This window comes from Osmia lignaria, chromosome 7 (genome assembly GCF_051020975.1).
Source record: "Osmia lignaria lignaria isolate PbOS001 chromosome 7, iyOsmLign1, whole genome shotgun sequence".
NCBI lineage: Eukaryota > Metazoa > Arthropoda > Insecta > Hymenoptera > Megachilidae > Osmia > Osmia lignaria.
In genome coordinates, this window is record NC_135038.1 from 3895614 (window position 1) to 3912147 (window position 16534).

At 37.0% G+C, this 16534-nt stretch overlaps 4 protein-coding genes across 10 annotated transcripts; 1 reads left to right on the plus strand and 3 right to left on the minus strand.

Annotated features, from left to right (window-relative positions):
* Window positions 1-410: 410 nt before the first annotated feature.
* Window positions 411-1698, minus strand: mtSSB (mitochondrial single stranded DNA-binding protein). The gene is made up of 4 exons (XM_034335886.2): window positions 1489-1698; window positions 1328-1412; window positions 1134-1253; window positions 411-1041 (listed from the first exon to the last, which is right to left on the minus strand). The coding sequence occupies exons 1-4, from the start codon at window positions 1498-1500 to the stop codon at window positions 836-838; spliced, it is 423 nt and encodes a 140-aa protein (XP_034191777.1). The 5' UTR covers window positions 1501-1698; the 3' UTR covers window positions 411-835.
* Lcch3 (Ligand-gated chloride channel homolog 3) lies at window positions 1217-12214 on the plus strand. Of its 7 annotated transcripts, XM_034335842.2 has the most exons (10): window positions 6644-7932; window positions 8019-8146; window positions 8210-8277; window positions 8340-8485; window positions 8697-8854; window positions 9065-9349; window positions 9413-9643; window positions 9707-9963; window positions 10188-10289; window positions 10528-11442. In XM_034335842.2, the coding sequence occupies exons 1-10, from the start codon at window positions 7880-7882 to the stop codon at window positions 10618-10620; spliced, it is 1521 nt and encodes a 506-aa protein (XP_034191733.2). In that variant the 5' UTR covers window positions 6644-7879; the 3' UTR covers window positions 10621-11442. The 7 variants fall into 7 exon arrangements, 6 of the variants coding, with proteins under 6 accessions (XP_076545445.1, XP_076545446.1, XP_034191733.2 ...); XR_013062445.1 differs by adding an exon at window positions 12196-12214 and having other exon boundaries at window positions 9413-9963; window positions 10188-10622; XM_034335844.2 differs by having other exon boundaries at window positions 10188-11442.
* On the minus strand, window positions 2178-5080 carry LOC117609491 (gamma-aminobutyric acid receptor subunit alpha-6). The gene is made up of 10 exons (XM_034335889.2): window positions 4800-5080; window positions 3987-4054; window positions 3699-3919; window positions 3549-3631; window positions 3290-3489; window positions 3137-3224; window positions 2915-3075; window positions 2671-2847; window positions 2459-2601; window positions 2178-2391 (listed from the first exon to the last, which is right to left on the minus strand). The coding sequence occupies exons 1-10, from the start codon at window positions 4945-4947 to the stop codon at window positions 2178-2180; spliced, it is 1503 nt and encodes a 500-aa protein (XP_034191780.2). The 5' UTR covers window positions 4948-5080.
* Window positions 11187-16328, minus strand: wgn (Tumor necrosis factor receptor superfamily member wengen). The gene is made up of 5 exons (XM_034335872.2): window positions 16009-16328; window positions 14205-14624; window positions 13949-14126; window positions 11901-12029; window positions 11187-11720 (listed from the first exon to the last, which is right to left on the minus strand). Exons 2-5 carry the CDS (start codon window positions 14619-14621, stop codon window positions 11557-11559), a joined length of 888 nt encoding a protein of 295 aa, XP_034191763.1. The 5' UTR covers window positions 14622-14624; window positions 16009-16328; the 3' UTR covers window positions 11187-11556.
* Window positions 16329-16534: the final 206 nt, after the last annotated feature.

A 16534-nucleotide genomic window follows, 5' to 3' on the forward strand; every position in this document is an offset into this window, starting at 1 on the left:
ACACAAATTGTGTTCTTGAAGGCAATAACCCGAATTCAGACCGTAATAAAAATTCCAATCTTTCGATGTGCCGTATATTTATATCTTGATACTCCATAAAGTTAGTGAGATTTTCAAATTATTTATTGAAAATAAACGTAATGATACACATATAATCTCTATGATTTTCTGAACGTATCATTTACGTTCACAAACCAATGAATGGTTTCAACAAAAAGAATGTGTTACTTCAAAGTACCACGTTTTGATCTCGAATTTACGATTTCAATTCGGGTTGTCACATATCTTTAGAAATATACCGTTTACACGTGTACATCGTAGGATTTTGAACGATATCGACGCTATCGAGAAAAGCCGTCTTTTCTCTAGCATTTACAGACTACTCGTTCGATTTATTAAGAAAGTTTACGTTTTCATTTTTTTTTTTTTTTTTTTTTTTTTCTATATTTTTTGAAGGTTTTGTATAAAATAAAACTTGTACAATTTTAGGAGAATACGGATCGTTCGTTGTGTAACTCATTGCAAATGAATTAGCAATATGTAAATAGAGATTTATTTACTTATTAAGGTAAATATTTGAGTCGGTTTATTATTCCTTATCGAAAGAAGTGGAGGAAGTATCACAAGGAAGTTCAAAAATATGAAGGGAAAAGAAGCTTTGTTGTGGATATAATACCAAAGCATAGAAAATATTTTCCAATTAATTTACGAAAATTTTTCATAAATAAAAAACATATCATTTTGGCTGATCAATTTTATTTGTACATAATTTCTTAATATTTTATTTATCAAAAAAGTAAAATTAGTTATAATAACCTACCGCGATTTTTGTACTTCATTGTGTCTGGAAAAATATTACATCATCTGCTATTACAGCAGTACTGGGTTTTGGATTGCCTTCTTCATCTTTAAATTCTCCATAGCTGATCTTTCCAGCAACTAATACCCTCTGACCCTTTTTTAAATAGTTCAAAACAGTCTCACGCAAATTCGGTTTAAACACACATATCTTATGCCATTCTGTCTTTTGCATAAAGTCCCCTGCAATTTTATTTAAACCAAAAAGACTATGTATAATTTTTTTCTTTCAAAACAAAATTAAAATTATCAAATCCTTTAGCTATATAACATACCATTTGTGTATTTGTAATTACTATGGGTGGCAAGTGAAAATATAATTACGGGATGCTCTTGGTTACCCCTTTTCTGTGGTTCAGCTCCCACTCTTCCCAGTAATGTGACTTGGTTTATAGCTGCGAACGAAAGCGTTAAATAACAAGTAATTTTCTTTTAGAAAGTTATTAAAATTATCGAACATTTTACTTACTTTTTTCTAATCGTACATTTTCGACAATGGTACACATCTGAACGCTTTTGGGGGCCGAAATACTTTGCATGATTCTAGGTATAACCTATAAAATAAACACGTTTAACCGGCATGTAAGTTAATTTAGTAAATGTTATATTATACAATGTTTTTTAACTTACTCTTCGAAACATGTTTGCTTGATTATTATACACGGAAGATCACAGTATAGAATATTAAATGCAATAATCGACTAACTACTATACGCAGTTAATGCAGATACAACAAAACGAAATGTGCCTTTGTGCTCGAGGTTAGATCTGCATGTAAAAAGCACAGTTGATATAACAGTCGTGTCTGTTTTATCAGTCCCTTCTACCATACCTCGCATTCATAATTGAAAAGACATAATTTTAATTCTCTTTGATTCCATTAAATTAACACATGATTGAAACAATTGTTAAACAAACTTGTATCTTAAAAAAACCGCCAAAAATTAAATATTTTTAAATTCGATCCTATCGCCATCTATACGAAAACGGCTCAAACTACTCGACAAGTTACCGATTGATTTTTTTGAACAGGGGAACACCAGCGCCGCCTATAAAAAATGGCGGAAACTACTTGACAACTTATCGACCTACTTCGGCAGGTGATAAAATGCCGACTTATCAATCGATCCTTCTACAGTCGGTAACTTGTCGCGTAGTTTCCACCACTTTTTAATAGAGGGCGCTAATGTTCAGGGCAATGATAAAACAGACGTAAACGTTTAAAATAACAATTTATTCTAACTTACACATTAGATAATTTAATCTAAGTTAAATATTATGTACATTTCTATTACAATTGATTTCTTTTTTAGGTGAAGTTAATGGGAAATGGATCCAAGCGGTGGATCTTGCCACTTGAATTCTTCTTGGTAAGTAACATAAACAAGCCAATAACAAACATTAAGAAATCCAAAGGAGGCTGGAAATACTATTCTCGCCACTTTATCGATATAAGAAACACTATTTATGTGCCTTGCAATCTTTTCCCCGTTCTTTTTGCAATTTCCAGCTGCCTCCTTTTGTCTGCGTCTTCTAAATTTCAAAATGCAAGAATAGCCGTTTTATTATACTATTTATACGTATGATAGTATAGTTTTACCTGAATGCCTCATCCCCTGCGAGGCAATAAAGGAACTGACGCCATTTTGGTATCCACACTTCCGTTTGTGTTTGTCTTTCCATCGTCGACGGTTTCGAAGTGACCGAAACCGTCATCGATCCTCTTCCATAGGATACCGATTCCTAATTAACAATTGTTTCATTATCTTAAGTAGAAACGATTTATTTTCTTCGTTAGTTTCAAATCCTTACATTAATACCGTAAACGTCACATATCAAAGAACTTCTTCTTCGGGGTATGTCTATTATCGTTTCTGGATGTACAGTTTGAGGACTGCACGATACGATGCTGCAGAATCCGTCATGGTAGTCGGTTTCGCTTTCGTGTTCCAGTTCATCTTCGTCTAAAGGAATTTCTCCACTACCAACCTGGAGTAAATATTTAGAAATTAGGATGTTCCATGAAATTAAGCCAGGTTATAACACTAAAATGTACCTTTGTAAAGTAGTGCACACCGGCAAATTCTAGAAGAGTCGCTATACAGTATCCAAAACTCATTAGCAAAAACCAATCCAAAGCTGTGGCATATCTCACCTTTGGCAAGTCTGTTCTAGAATCCAGGCTGATAGTTGACAATGTTAAGACAGTTGTTATACCTGAAACAAAAGCTTTCATTTGCATATACTTACATAGAAAAGTTAGGAAGAAATGATTTACCTAAACCAACTCTGTCACTGGTAGCTTCACGGTGAATCCAAAATGACACCCAACTTAGTACTACTATTAAAACGCAGGGCACGTAAACCTGATACAATTATGAAAATAGTATTGCTTCAAGTTGAAATAACAGTCTATTAATTACTCGTTTACCTGAATGAGAAAATAACCAGTATGTCGTTGTAAATTAAAGGAAACTTGTAAGACTGAGAATTCACCCTCGCGTCTGACAAAAGTTAAATTTCTATAAGGTGAACCCATTAAGTCGAATTGGGAAAGTGCCATTCCAGGGACAAAATTTACCGAAGAGCCTTCTTGCCATTCGTACACTAATTGACCTGAAGTATATGCATCTGAAAGTAGGAAAAGATAAAAATTTTCTATTGATAAAAATGTTTATAGAAATGCTTACAGCTTCCAAGTATAAGAGGACAAGATTGTCTGTCCATGGGGAAGTTCCTAAGTTCCATCGGGCATTTCGCTTTTATAGTAAGCCTATATTAAAGACAAATCATGTATCATATCTATAATTATTTTTTAGAAGGAAAATAATTATAGTAACCTCATGGAATAAAGAATATCTCCGTCCTGTGAGATTCTTAATAATTTATTAGGAACCGTGATGGTATGCACGTAGCTATGTTTCCCATTATAAAAATACGTGTCTGGCCTCCAGATTCTTTCCAACATTTTGATGCTTAAGCTGAGCGATTTAATCGGGCCTAGGAAACTTAAACGAGAATCCCTCCACGATTGCCGGAAATAACAGTCCATCGAATAATCCTATAAAAACAGATAAATCATTTCGCGAATGACCCCCCGTAATTGCGTTAACATCTTATAGAAATACCATATCCAGTTCTGACACAGGACCCATGCTTCTTATTAAAATATTCGTTTTCACCACCGTTGGTGTACCTAAAAAGAAAAATTTTCAACTGATATTTTTTCTTCGTTCTTTGAAGATTTCATCTTCTGCTGAGAGAAAAGGAAATGGCTGATGGCGCGTGGAGAGAAAAATTGGGAACAGATATGCTGACAAGAACGGGTATAGATGGATAATCGAAAGGATTTCGACATTTTTTTCAGCTGAAAAAAGATAATGGTAAAACAACCGAGACCGCATGATAGAGATAAAGGCGATTTCGAAGAGATACTTTGCTTTGGCTGGCTACAATCCAACTTTTCGCGTGTTCCATTCATATAGGATCGTCTTGTTTTTTTTTTTTCCTCTTTCGCTCGATCACTCGTCAAAGGTTGTTACGATGCTCCATTTCTTTTGATGTAACTATTTTAATGTTGATATTCGAGGAAAAATTGATTAGCATCTTTTCATTTACCTCGCAGCTTTCTCACCCTCGTTAATTAAATGTATATTATTTCTTTATCAGTTTCTAAGATAAGTTGCAAATTCCATCAGATTGGAAACAAATCAGTGGAAATTGATGGAAATTGAAGCAAGGTATACATCAATTTATCTATCAAAATTTTCGTAATCGTTTAATCTTTTTATCAACGAGGTTGGAATAATCCAATTAGTTCCAGCAGTGATTCGATCGAATTGAACGACGATTAGGATAACTTCAATAGTTTAATAAAATAATTCGAATAACTAGCTGATCATCTCCAAAATAGAAAGATAATTTTCTTTTTATTTCATTACCCTTTCCATGTGTAGGCAGTTGATTGTTCTCATAATTCATCAGAAGATTCTCAAGAACCATAGTGATGTTCTTGGAAACGATATCGTTCATGGTTCCTCTGATTGCCATAGGTTTCGAAGTTTTTGGTGATGGGGAGGATACATCCATAGCATAATTTCTCTCTTTACAAGTCGACAGTAACACGATAAAGATCAATCTGAAAAAATATATTCCTTTTATGGACAACTACTTTTGACTGATTTGAAACGTAATCAGTGGAAAATGGCAAACATTAGGTAAAGCAGGGACATAGGTGAAAGAGGCCGTAGAAAAGGGGGGAGGAAGGAGAAGAAGAGGGGAACAGGAGTGCTCTCCTTAGCCGCGGATTCAGCAACTTCCGATGAGGGTGCCCCTCGATGTTTCGAGTGAACATTCTCTCTCGTTACGTCAGAATCGCCCTTTAAGTCCTTCCGGTGGCCCTCTTACAAAAAACCTCCTCAAAATATGTCACTTTTTACCAAATTACACACCATTAGAAGATTCTATCCAAGTGTCTTCGATAAATTATGAAAATATTCATTTGCTGATAACGGTGGTTTTTGTGGGAAATTTCTTAGAACAGAAATGAATAAGGTACATTTTAAAACTGTTCGATATCGAGATTGTTTTTTTTTTTTTTTTTTGTTTCTATTCGAAAGAAAAATAATCAACGAGACGATATGAACTGAGGGTAAAAGAGGGGTAACTTTTTTTCGGCTATCGCGAACACACGTTTGCTGGCCACTCGTGCCACTTTAATTTCAGCTTTTTCATTAAAGGCCTGTATCAATATTGCCATATTTGTGTGGCTGGCTAAATAATCGAGGCGGAATAGCAATCTTTCCCACTGCATTCGTTACAATAATTTATTTCGCGAGGCCGACTCCACTTTTCAATCTGACACTTTCGTTATAATGCAATCTAATTAATTAAACGAATACAAACAGAATAGTAATAGTTTCACCATTTTTATCGCATCAGTTTAAATAAAATGATGAAGTTGTAAATGATATACCATTTGACAACACGTCAATTATAAATCTTCAATTCTTATCATTTATTAAATTTTTAATAAATGAATGTAAAAGTATCTGAATGATTAAAGAAATTTTGAGATGAAAAGTAAATGTTCGATGACTGTTCAAAGAAGATGAAAAAGTTTACTTACACGATCATTTCTTTGGATGTTAATTGGAGGATGTTTTGCACAAAAATTAACGGTGGGAAAATTGAATAGAGTCGAACCGAATACCGGCACCAGCGAGAAAGATCTACATGCAATTCTTGTAACAGATCCTCGTGGATCTCCCACCTGGGAGAGGAAACCTCCAGCCGCGCAAACTCCAACAATCCTACCTTCTGCAACGTTCAACGAACTTTTTCGAATCGTTTATTTCTTTATATTTTATGTAAAATTATTATTATCATTTATATTTAAACATTTACCCCATTAAGATGGTTGCATATTAAACGGGCAATTTCGAAATATTCAAAGTCAGAAAATATTGCCAAGCGGTAGTACTTGTAATACATCAATTTGAAGCTTAAAGGTTTTATTATATTTGTCATTTCTTCGCTGGAGGATCCGGGTCCGAATAGATCCAAGCCATCGTAAGGGTTAAAGATAAAAGCAGGGATCGATGGGACGTGGAATCTTGTAAGGTTAACGACTCTCGATACCGATGTGTGTTTTGCGGAGGTATCTGAAGGGTGGTATCTGACATGAAAATCAAGAGACGGGGTAGTTCTGTTCTCTGTGTCAGTAGGTCGTGGAAAAACGGGGCTGCACATGCGTGCTCGATTTTCCGTTAACCTTACCGACCATCTCTCGGAACAGGCAAGGAATGGCAAGTACCGTGATATACAGGCGAGTGTTATCGGTGTTTCGGAACAGCTAGCAAAAGATAAATAGCTGAAAGGACGAACAGAGGGAGGCAAAAGTTGTGCGACAGATCTGAAAATGAGGGAGAAGGAGGAGGAAATGACACGTCGAGATGGTAACCTCTGAAAAAGTGCAGATCCATCGTTTCGGAATCCGATAAAAGTGAACAAGATTTCGTACGATCCGAGTGATCGAATACAACGGGCAGTGAATAAAATAATATATCTGGACGAGGGTGAAAGTTCGAGGGGAGGGATAAGTGTTTATTCCTGGCAATAAAGACGAATGTACAATACCGTCCATAAGTATCATGACACTAGGTTCATTTAGTAAAGGTATTTCGGTGGGATGTCTTTAGAAATTTTTATGTTTTAAAATTTCACTTGGGAAATTTTGAAATCTCGAAATTTGATCGAGTTATTAAAGGTAATACTAATTAGGGTAATTGAGGGAGAATCGAAAATGTGGTAATACTTGTGAACGATAGTGTATCTGAAGAGAGAAACCGAAAGGAGGTTAGTAGAGAGAAATAGATAGAGTAAAAGGGGCGATAGGAAGGGGTGTAGAAGGGGGATGAAAAGAGAGGGTGAGTGGCGCGCAGCATCCGAACCATCAGAAAATATACTCGAGAACGGCGTCGACATCGGACAGTGCTGGTGAACGAATCAGTCTGTTCGCGGGTGAAAAAGTGTGCCCTTTTGAGGGCAATCGTGACAAAGAAGGGTGAGAGGCATCGACTCCTAGTGACGTTCTCCTTGACAATGTCCGCGGATCCTGTCGACGACCTCCGCGTCGACATTCCACAAGCTGAATGCAACGAGTACACCATTCATTCAAAATAATCAACCGCTTTAAGCTGGTTGTATCATAACAAAATTATTTATTTACAGTAGGCATGTTGAAAAATTCATGATACAACCACCTTACATTTTTACCAACAATCTTATTTGCGTTATTTATCAATTTATGGTGAATGAGGTTTACGAGAAGGAATTATCGAATATCGAAAGAATAGAAAATTAAGTGATATGTTAATGGTATCATGAAATTAAGGTCAAGGACGGAAATCAGGTCGGGTTCTGGTTGCAGTTTCGGGCAGCTCGATGTCGAGGTCCAAGAACCTAATGAGATGACATCCTCTTCTACCTGCTGACGTAATTTTCAAGGATACATCGCAAGATGTGGTTACAGCAGATCATTATTCTCTTGCGGATGATTTACTTAGTTGCCTGGTACAATGATCAACTCCCCTCGTTTATCGATACCAATCGATTTTTATCGTACAAAATTACAATACCTTCTTTTCTTTTCACGCTAGCGGTTTTAGTAAAAGTTCCAGGACCAATCTTGAGAATACAGGGGTATCGGATAGATTAGAAAATGTAACGCAAACTATATCGCGAATCCTCGATGGTTATGATATTCGATTGAGGCCGAATTTTGGCGGTCAGTTCCAGTATTTTCCCGCCCTTTTATACATTTCGATTTTACTTACTGTTCATTTTTCAGGTGAACCCCTGTTGGTTGGCATGGATCTTACGATTGCAAGTTTCGATGCAATCTCCGAAGTGAACATGGTCAGTAGAGATTTATTAATTAACGTTATTTATAACGTGACGTGACTACTTCCTTCCTGCAGGATTACACGATAACGATGTACTTGAACCAATATTGGAAGGACGAAAGGCTAGCGTTTTCCCAAGAGGAGGAAGTTCTTACACTTAGCGGAGATTTCGCGGAAAAGATTTGGGTACCAGACACATTTTTCGCCAACGATAAAAATAGGTGAGCAAAATAATACATCGATGAATCTGTGTTATCTAAATGTTTATTATCTAATTATTAACATAAACGTCTTGCTTTACTCATCGATAGTAGGTATCTCAAGCGCTTGAAGGCGCGGGAATAAGGAAGCTAGTATTTAATTGGGAAGTCAACGAAGTAGAAGATAGAATATGATTACGAAAGAAAATGTTGATTTTCGGTTTGTTCGCAGTTTCTTGCACGACGTGACCGAGCGTAATAAACTCGTCCGATTATCCGGGGACGGATCTGTCACTTATGGCATGAGATTCACGACGACCTTGGCCTGCATGATGGATCTGCACTATTATCCGCTCGATTCGCAGAACTGCACCGTAGAGATCGAGAGCTGTACGATAAATACTATCTTTCACAGCTCTTATATCGACCCTTTCCATTCCCCTAATACTGTAAAGTGTGTTAGAAACAATAGTTGAAAATTTAGGAACTTGAAAACTATATACATATAGTAGACCACGTCGAACTGTCCATTAACGAATATCTAATTTCCAGTCTCATGGTATAATAATAATATTAATTAAGAGAATAATCTCCTTTCAGATGGTTACACGGTGCTGGACGTGGTAATGTATTGGAAAGAAACTCCAGTTCGTGGCGTTGAAGAAGCAGAATTACCGCAGTTCACGATAATCGGTTACGAAACGAACGACCGTAAAGAAAGACTAGCCACCGGTATATATCAGAGGCTTTCATTAAGCTTCAAGCTTCAAAGAAACATTGGGTATTTCGTTTTCCAAACATATCTGCCTAGCATCTTGATCGTGATGCTTAGTTGGGTCAGCTTTTGGATTAATCACGAAGCAACCAGCGCCAGAGTCGCTCTTGGTAATCATTACTGTGGGTAGATTTATTATTAACGATTAATTAATATATTTTTCTCGTTTTCAGGGATAACGACGGTCCTTACGATGACTACAATTTCGACTGGTGTACGTAGCTCACTGCCACGTATCAGCTATGTAAAGGCTATCGATATTTATTTAGTAATGTGTTTCGTTTTTGTATTCGCGGCTCTGTTAGAGTACGCAGCGGTTAATTATACGTACTGGGGTGCCAGGGCGAAAAAGAAGAGCAAAAAGAAAGAAACTGACGAGAAGAAAGTGGTTTCCTCGAAATCAGGTAGAGTTTACTTTAATCGAGGCTCGAAAAGAAAAAGTGATAGAAAGAAATATAATTTTACAGGAAGTAAAGCAAGTTCCCCGTTTCCTGGTTCGACGGAAGCGGATATAATAGAGCTTCAAGATCTAAGAATGTCCCCTCTGCCAAGTATAAGAAATAGATCAGGGTTATTGAGCAGTGGCTCGATACCAGGAACGGGACGAGAACACGATCCGGCCAAATTTCCCCCTAGTTTTCGTATTTCCAGAGTCGCTGCCTACAATACACATGGAAGAAATGCTGGTCTCAGATATAGGGGACCTAAACAACACAAACCTAAGGTGAAAACATATTAATTCGAATTATTTTTTAAGGATAAGAGACTTGATCTTTAGAAGTTTTCAAAATACTGCGCACGCCTGCGCGTAGGGCGAGAGCGCGACTGCGCATGCGCTAGTAGATGTAGCCTATATGTAGGGGCTTCTCTCCGACTAGTGCTTCAGTCGCTTTCGCGCAACCGTTGTAGGAGGAGTTTGTGTTTGTTATTGGAAAAAAATAATTGCAGGTATTACACGCGATACGAAGAGGAGCTTCCGTATTACGAATATCAATGCCGAAGATTAAGGATGTAAATATTATCGACAAGTATTCGAGAGTCATATTTCCGGTCAGTTTTATGTTATTCAACACAATCTACTGGGTATTCTATTTTTTCTAAATCACAATTCTCTTAACGAACGACGAAGGATAAAAAAGGACCAATTGATAATCGAGAATTCAAATGGAATTCCATTGAATATCGATTCGGTTTGAATATCGTGTTTTCAAAAAAGATAAAAATACGTAAATTGAAATCGACGTTCAAGCCGTGTAACTTAAACCGAATTCTTTATTCTCGATCGAAGGGAGCAGATATCGAAAGTACTGAATCGAAGCTGCCAAATATTTATCAGTGGGAAGATATTTTCGAGATACACCGATTTAAGCTGGAGGTATAAAGGTATTTTAGAAAATATGTTCCTAATCTTTAGTAATTCGAACGGAAAATCCGTCATTACAAAAGTCATTGAAATGAAAAAGAAATTTTAAAAACGCGTCATATCAAAAACTAACTGAGATAACCTCACTGAAAATAATGATGTACATTGATCTGAATCTCTAAGGGAAGTTTTCAAACAGAAATTTCTTCTGTATTATAGCAATAAATGTATCGATAAATATAATACAGGATAATCGGTGTGATTTCCCTAAACATTCCTAAAAATTAATAAAAATTACTTGCTTTTAAGAAGCCATCTAGCAGCAAAACGCTGAACTGTGTATAGAAAACCACTTACCCTTTGACATTCGATCGGTATAACTGCGTTATAGTTGAGCGTATTTCCGCTAAATGGCGCCAGCTGTACCGTTTTAAAAACTGGCGCTAAATATAAAGTTTATAAATCATAAAAAACGTTAGCATAATATTTTCAACCACCTATAATAACATGTATACCTTGAAACGAGCTCGGACTGAAAATTTCATGGGTACAGAAAAGATGCTTTAATATTTCCATCGTTTATACCATTTTATTTTCTTTTCCGGTAGATACATCGTTAATATTATATTACAAAGATGGCGGCTTTTAAAGCTAATAAAAAGTAATAAATAATTGAACGGTCAAGTCGATCGTGGCTCGATCTTATTCGAGCTCCGAGACTTGGAGCGAGGAGTTTTACCTCTCCCTTGTTCATGTATTTACTTAAATAACAAACAAAAAAAGTTATATATAAAAAAAACTAAAGATATTAAATTATTAAAAAAAATAATACAGATTCCTCGTGTACAATTTTGTACCATTCGTCGTTTCTTCGTCCATCCACGTCGAATACAATTATAAATACGAATATAAATACAAAACTAATTTAGCAATCTTGTTTTTCTTTCAGAGATTCTACTGGTCGGTAGAATTCTTTTTCTGATTTAAAATCGTTTCGATGTTTCGATGAATTCGAGCGATATGCATTCTCTTCCCTTTAGGAGGCTCTCTCTCTTCTATGTAGAGATTTCCGGTTACTTCCGGCCAATCGACCATCACAGAAGTTTCCCTTTTCCGATCTGCAACGAGATAGAAGTATCTTATTAATTTTTGCTTTTACCCGATAGGGAATGTTGAATTTTTTAAATCCTATTATCTAATTGTAAGTAGACTTTTATCTTATCAATTTTCTAATCTAATAAAAAAAAATTGCAATTCAATTGGAATCATAGGAATTATGTCGTAAAATATTTTCTTACCCAAGAGTTTCTCAAGATATTGGCACCTTGTTTCGGGATCACCCGGGTTCATGGGCGCGCCAGCAACCAGTTCGGCTAGTTCTGCCTTGACCATTAAATTTAATCGAGCCGAGATCTCTTCTAAACCCACTGTAAGCATCGAACAGTTTCTCTTTTATTCAAGCTGTTTCTACAAAATGCATTTAATTGCTATTTAACGAAACTTTTATATCGTCCAATTTCTAACGATATTCCCAATGTTATTTGTTCTACTGAAAAATTCTCCTTATAATTTATTTTTAATTGACAATTTTAGCTGGGCACGTTGGAACGACGGTATCGTATAGTCAAGGCTGGAATGCGAGTTGAACGGCTATGGAATGCGGTTCTGCTTTCCCAAGACCCCATGGGATGAACCTAACGATAGCTTTACTTCGGTTGAAAGTCATCTTTTTCTACCCTTGGAAGAAACCTGGCTAGCATATATCCAACGAAGAAACTATTCAGTTAGAAAAATAAACGACCGAGGATCGTTAGTACTTCGACGCTGTACACCTTCGTAGATCGTAAATTCTTCCAAATTCTTTTCTGTCCACATCGTAACGCGATCTAATGTTTCAGCTGAATGGAAACGCTGTTTTTCAACAGCATGATTCGACAACATTGGTAAGGGGATCAGGTAATGGGCTCTAACGGGAGAAACGGGCTATCCTGGTAAGTCCTCTTCGGTTAGCAAAGCCAGCAATGAAACGGTACCAAATGCACGACCATTCGCTTCTACATATTACCAATCTGTTACTATGAGAATCGGTTATCTTTTCTCGATCACTTTCAACGGGAACGAATTTCTCCTATTTACTTTTCGAGAAGAGAACAGTAAAGCGATTATGCGTGTACAACAACATGAATGAAACATTTACATATGCGTATGAACGTCGAATTAACAACGTCGGACTGGCATTGAAACGAAAATAGTATCGTTTCATTCATGCTCGCCTGAATAACGATTTCACGAACGTGCACTAGCGATGGAGTCGCGCATTTCAAATTATAATAACAAGAAAATATTGAAAAAATTCTATGTAATATAATTGAAAATTTTATATGAAATTTAATTAATTATTGTAGTTCTAAAAAAGGTGGGAACATCAAACAGATCGATTCCATCGCTAAATAGTACACAGTACGTTTCCTGGGGAAGCGTGGGTGGCGGTGTACGATAGGGAGGGAATAAGTGGGAAGTGAATGGAGTAGAGGGGAAAAGTGTAGGTTCCGGCGTATATGAGTTCTGCGTAACGTTCGTTATGCAAATGCGGATAGTAACATTGTACAAACGTTCATTGTGGATCGTAAGACCACGTTCGGTTGCTTTCTTTTTCTACCCCACGTGTATTCGTCGAAGCCACACGTTCCTCCAAACAGTCCGATCATATTATAAACCCCTGTTCCAAGTTTCGTTTATGAACACCGTAACGGCGATTTGCAAACATCGCCTCTTTATGCTTTGCAGCGCTGGATGAACCGTAAGGAATTTAAAGTAGTTGAATCACGCGATTTCGCGTATACACTGCCATTTAAACGTTTCGGAAATCTTCGGCCCGAAATCGGTTGAAAATCGATTTTAGAGAAAATAGTAGAGCCAAGTTCAGCTTGAAAGTGATCAATTTTTTCATTATAATTAATATTCTATCCAATAAATACGATGATATTGATTACAAAAGTGTTATTTGAAAAATTAGGTCAGATCTTGAAACGACAACAAACGATGAGAGATGACATAAGTTGGTAAACGAGAATAAAGAGAACGCGGAACGGAGCATGATGAAAGAAACGAGAAGCATTGAATACCAGGACGTCATATCCGGGCGTGATAGATCGAGCCAAGGTGAGCAGAGGTCGTGAGTAGCCCTCTAATGAAGAAAATCTGCCTTGCATTTTAAAGGACTTCTTGTCCCCCTCTACCATACGCTATCAATCCTTCAGAATGAAACGTGTAGAACGAAATAGTAGAACACGCGATCGTTCGATTTTTCTTTATTCTGATTCGATCCATCTTTCAGACCGTTTACCTGGCTCGAAGTTCTTCTTCATTCGCCGCCACTGTCTCGCGTAGACTAGAGCTGAGCATCCTGCGACCAAGAAGAAAAGAATACAGGCACAGATGGCAAGGATCAGGGCTCCAGTTTGCCAATCCCACAGGATTCTCTCCTCCGAAGACGTTTCCCTCCGACGAGGCTCGTTTACCGTCTATAATCACCGCAATAGCAAGTAATCGAAACAACACCTTGCCTCTTAACGATTATTATTCTTTTCTCCATTCTATACCTGCTTCTTAATGTTACGTTCCAAGTTTTCTACGCGTCCAACGAAATCGTTCGATTCCTCTCTGATCTGTTCTTGATCCAGATCGGAGAACCTCCAAAACATCTTTGAGGTGACAGCCTCGAGGCTTCTTTGACCGGTTTCCGGTCGTTTCTTCGTCGAGAGGAAAGACCAATCGAGCTCGAGTGCTGACAGTGGTCCGCAAATAGCATCCTTATAAATGGTGCAGGGGCTCAAAGTAAATTCAGGAGCGCATCTGGTGCAAGGCCAACAGGTGTCACGCTCGACCGACCAAAATTCGAAACCCGGTTTACACACGGGATATCGGGGAGCGGATGTCGAGCAGCCAGCCTTGCGGGAACCGACCAGTAGCAGCAGCAACACGGCCAACAGATATCCCCGACTGGCCTCCCCAGGCATCACCTGAAATTTTTTATTAACCCATCTTCTTTTTTTCTGCAGCCATACGAAGCGAATACATTGAGTCTCTGCCGATACCAACAGCGCCAACCATAAAGGTCAGATAAGTATTTGTTTAATTTAAATAAATTTCATTGTACTTCCAACGTCCAAGAGAAGAGAAATTATACTTCTTTCAGCTGATTCTTTGAAATAATCGAGCGTGTAAAGTAGTCGTTTAACCGGCAAAACCGGCCAGACCGTTTCCACTTCCGGCTCGTTCGCGATGTAATTACATCCGTAGTTGTATGGACAGCGTATGTACACCTTTATGAGTGTGCGTACGCACGAACATTAGAATAGTTTGAACGTGAATCAATTGACCGCAATTCGGTCATGATTTCCCTCTGATTTACATTAATACCTATAATAATCATCTTGATCAATCATTAACAAAGATAACGTTCAAGAATGTTTTTATATAATTATTCTTTCATCTCTTTTTTGAACATTTCAGTTTCGCGCGGTAAATCAACGCGTTTCAGTTTTACCCTAATTTCTAAAAACGAAATATAAACAAAATTACGAGTGCCGTGTTAACGAATGGACGACGGTAAGGGCTGTAAATGAAAAGTTGTGCCGCGCAAATAGAAAGCGTAACATTCTATCTATGGCGTTGTTTTCTCTCGAGCTGTTTAAAATTTGATGCGCGCGCCACGGACAATCACAAGTATTTCTCGATTGCGTAGTAAACATTACGCAGCCAGATAAGAATCATATATATCACGAATTTTTCTCAATTAGTTTGCGAATCACGCGATACCGCGTGCTTGATTATTAGCGTTAAATGTTCTTCTAGATCCTCGTAAAATCCTCGACGTTAAAAATTTTTTGACAAATGAGCGACCCGTGTTGAAGCCACTATTTTCTACCTGTGATTAATTAAATATTGCTTAATTGTCAGGTAAACTGTTTAAGTGAATATTAAAAAAAAAATTCTAAAAATTTATAGCAAAGAAAATTTATTATCGTTTAGATACATTTAAATATTAAACAGTAATAATCTTTTCCGTGTTAAGTAATAATTGCTTTACTAATGTTCGCCTTAATTGTTCCTATCGCTAATACATTAGCGTACTACCATTCAGAAATCTCATTGGTATTCCGGACGTTCATTGTGTCATTCAATAGAGAAATGTCGACTATCGTTTAGTATATTTCACGTTTTATCTTGATCGTGTTTTAAATCAATCCTTTACTTTCCCATTGTTTTTCTTTTTTTTTTTCAAATTATTTTTGTTATCCTTATTATTCGTTGATAAAACTACTGATAATTTAAAGAATGTATATTCATCAACGTGAGAGATACAGAGAGAATTCTAATTTACATTTCAAAAAATGTACTTACGCTGCCTTCGATAAATTCAAACTTGTCATGATGCAATCCAATCGATATATCCAAAATCGATTAGCAGGAAAAAAAGCAATAAAATATCGAGAGTTCACAAAAAATTGTTGATCCACCCATTCGAATGAAATCGTGAATACCGGTTCGATCGAACAAAGCTGAACAGGTTTACGAATACTTTTACGCTAAAAATCAAGGAAATGTTCTTTTCAACATTTTAAAAAAAGAAAAAGAAAAGGCGGTATTTCGAAAAATCTCCACCCAACACGGACTAGACACTCACCACGCGCCGACTACAACACGACTGGCTAGACTGGTTATTCTAATTTCCGCCCACAATCCTCTCTTGAAAAGAGAAGTTTGTAAGAGGGAGAAATGTATTGAAAGGAAAAAGATACGAAAAGAAACTTAGAGCTGAAAGAAGATGAAAGAGGACAGAGGGAGCCACGCGGTAGAATGAAAGAAAAAAAAATAGTGATGGCTTTAAACATCGCTATAAAAATGCCTTTAATATAAAAATAATTTT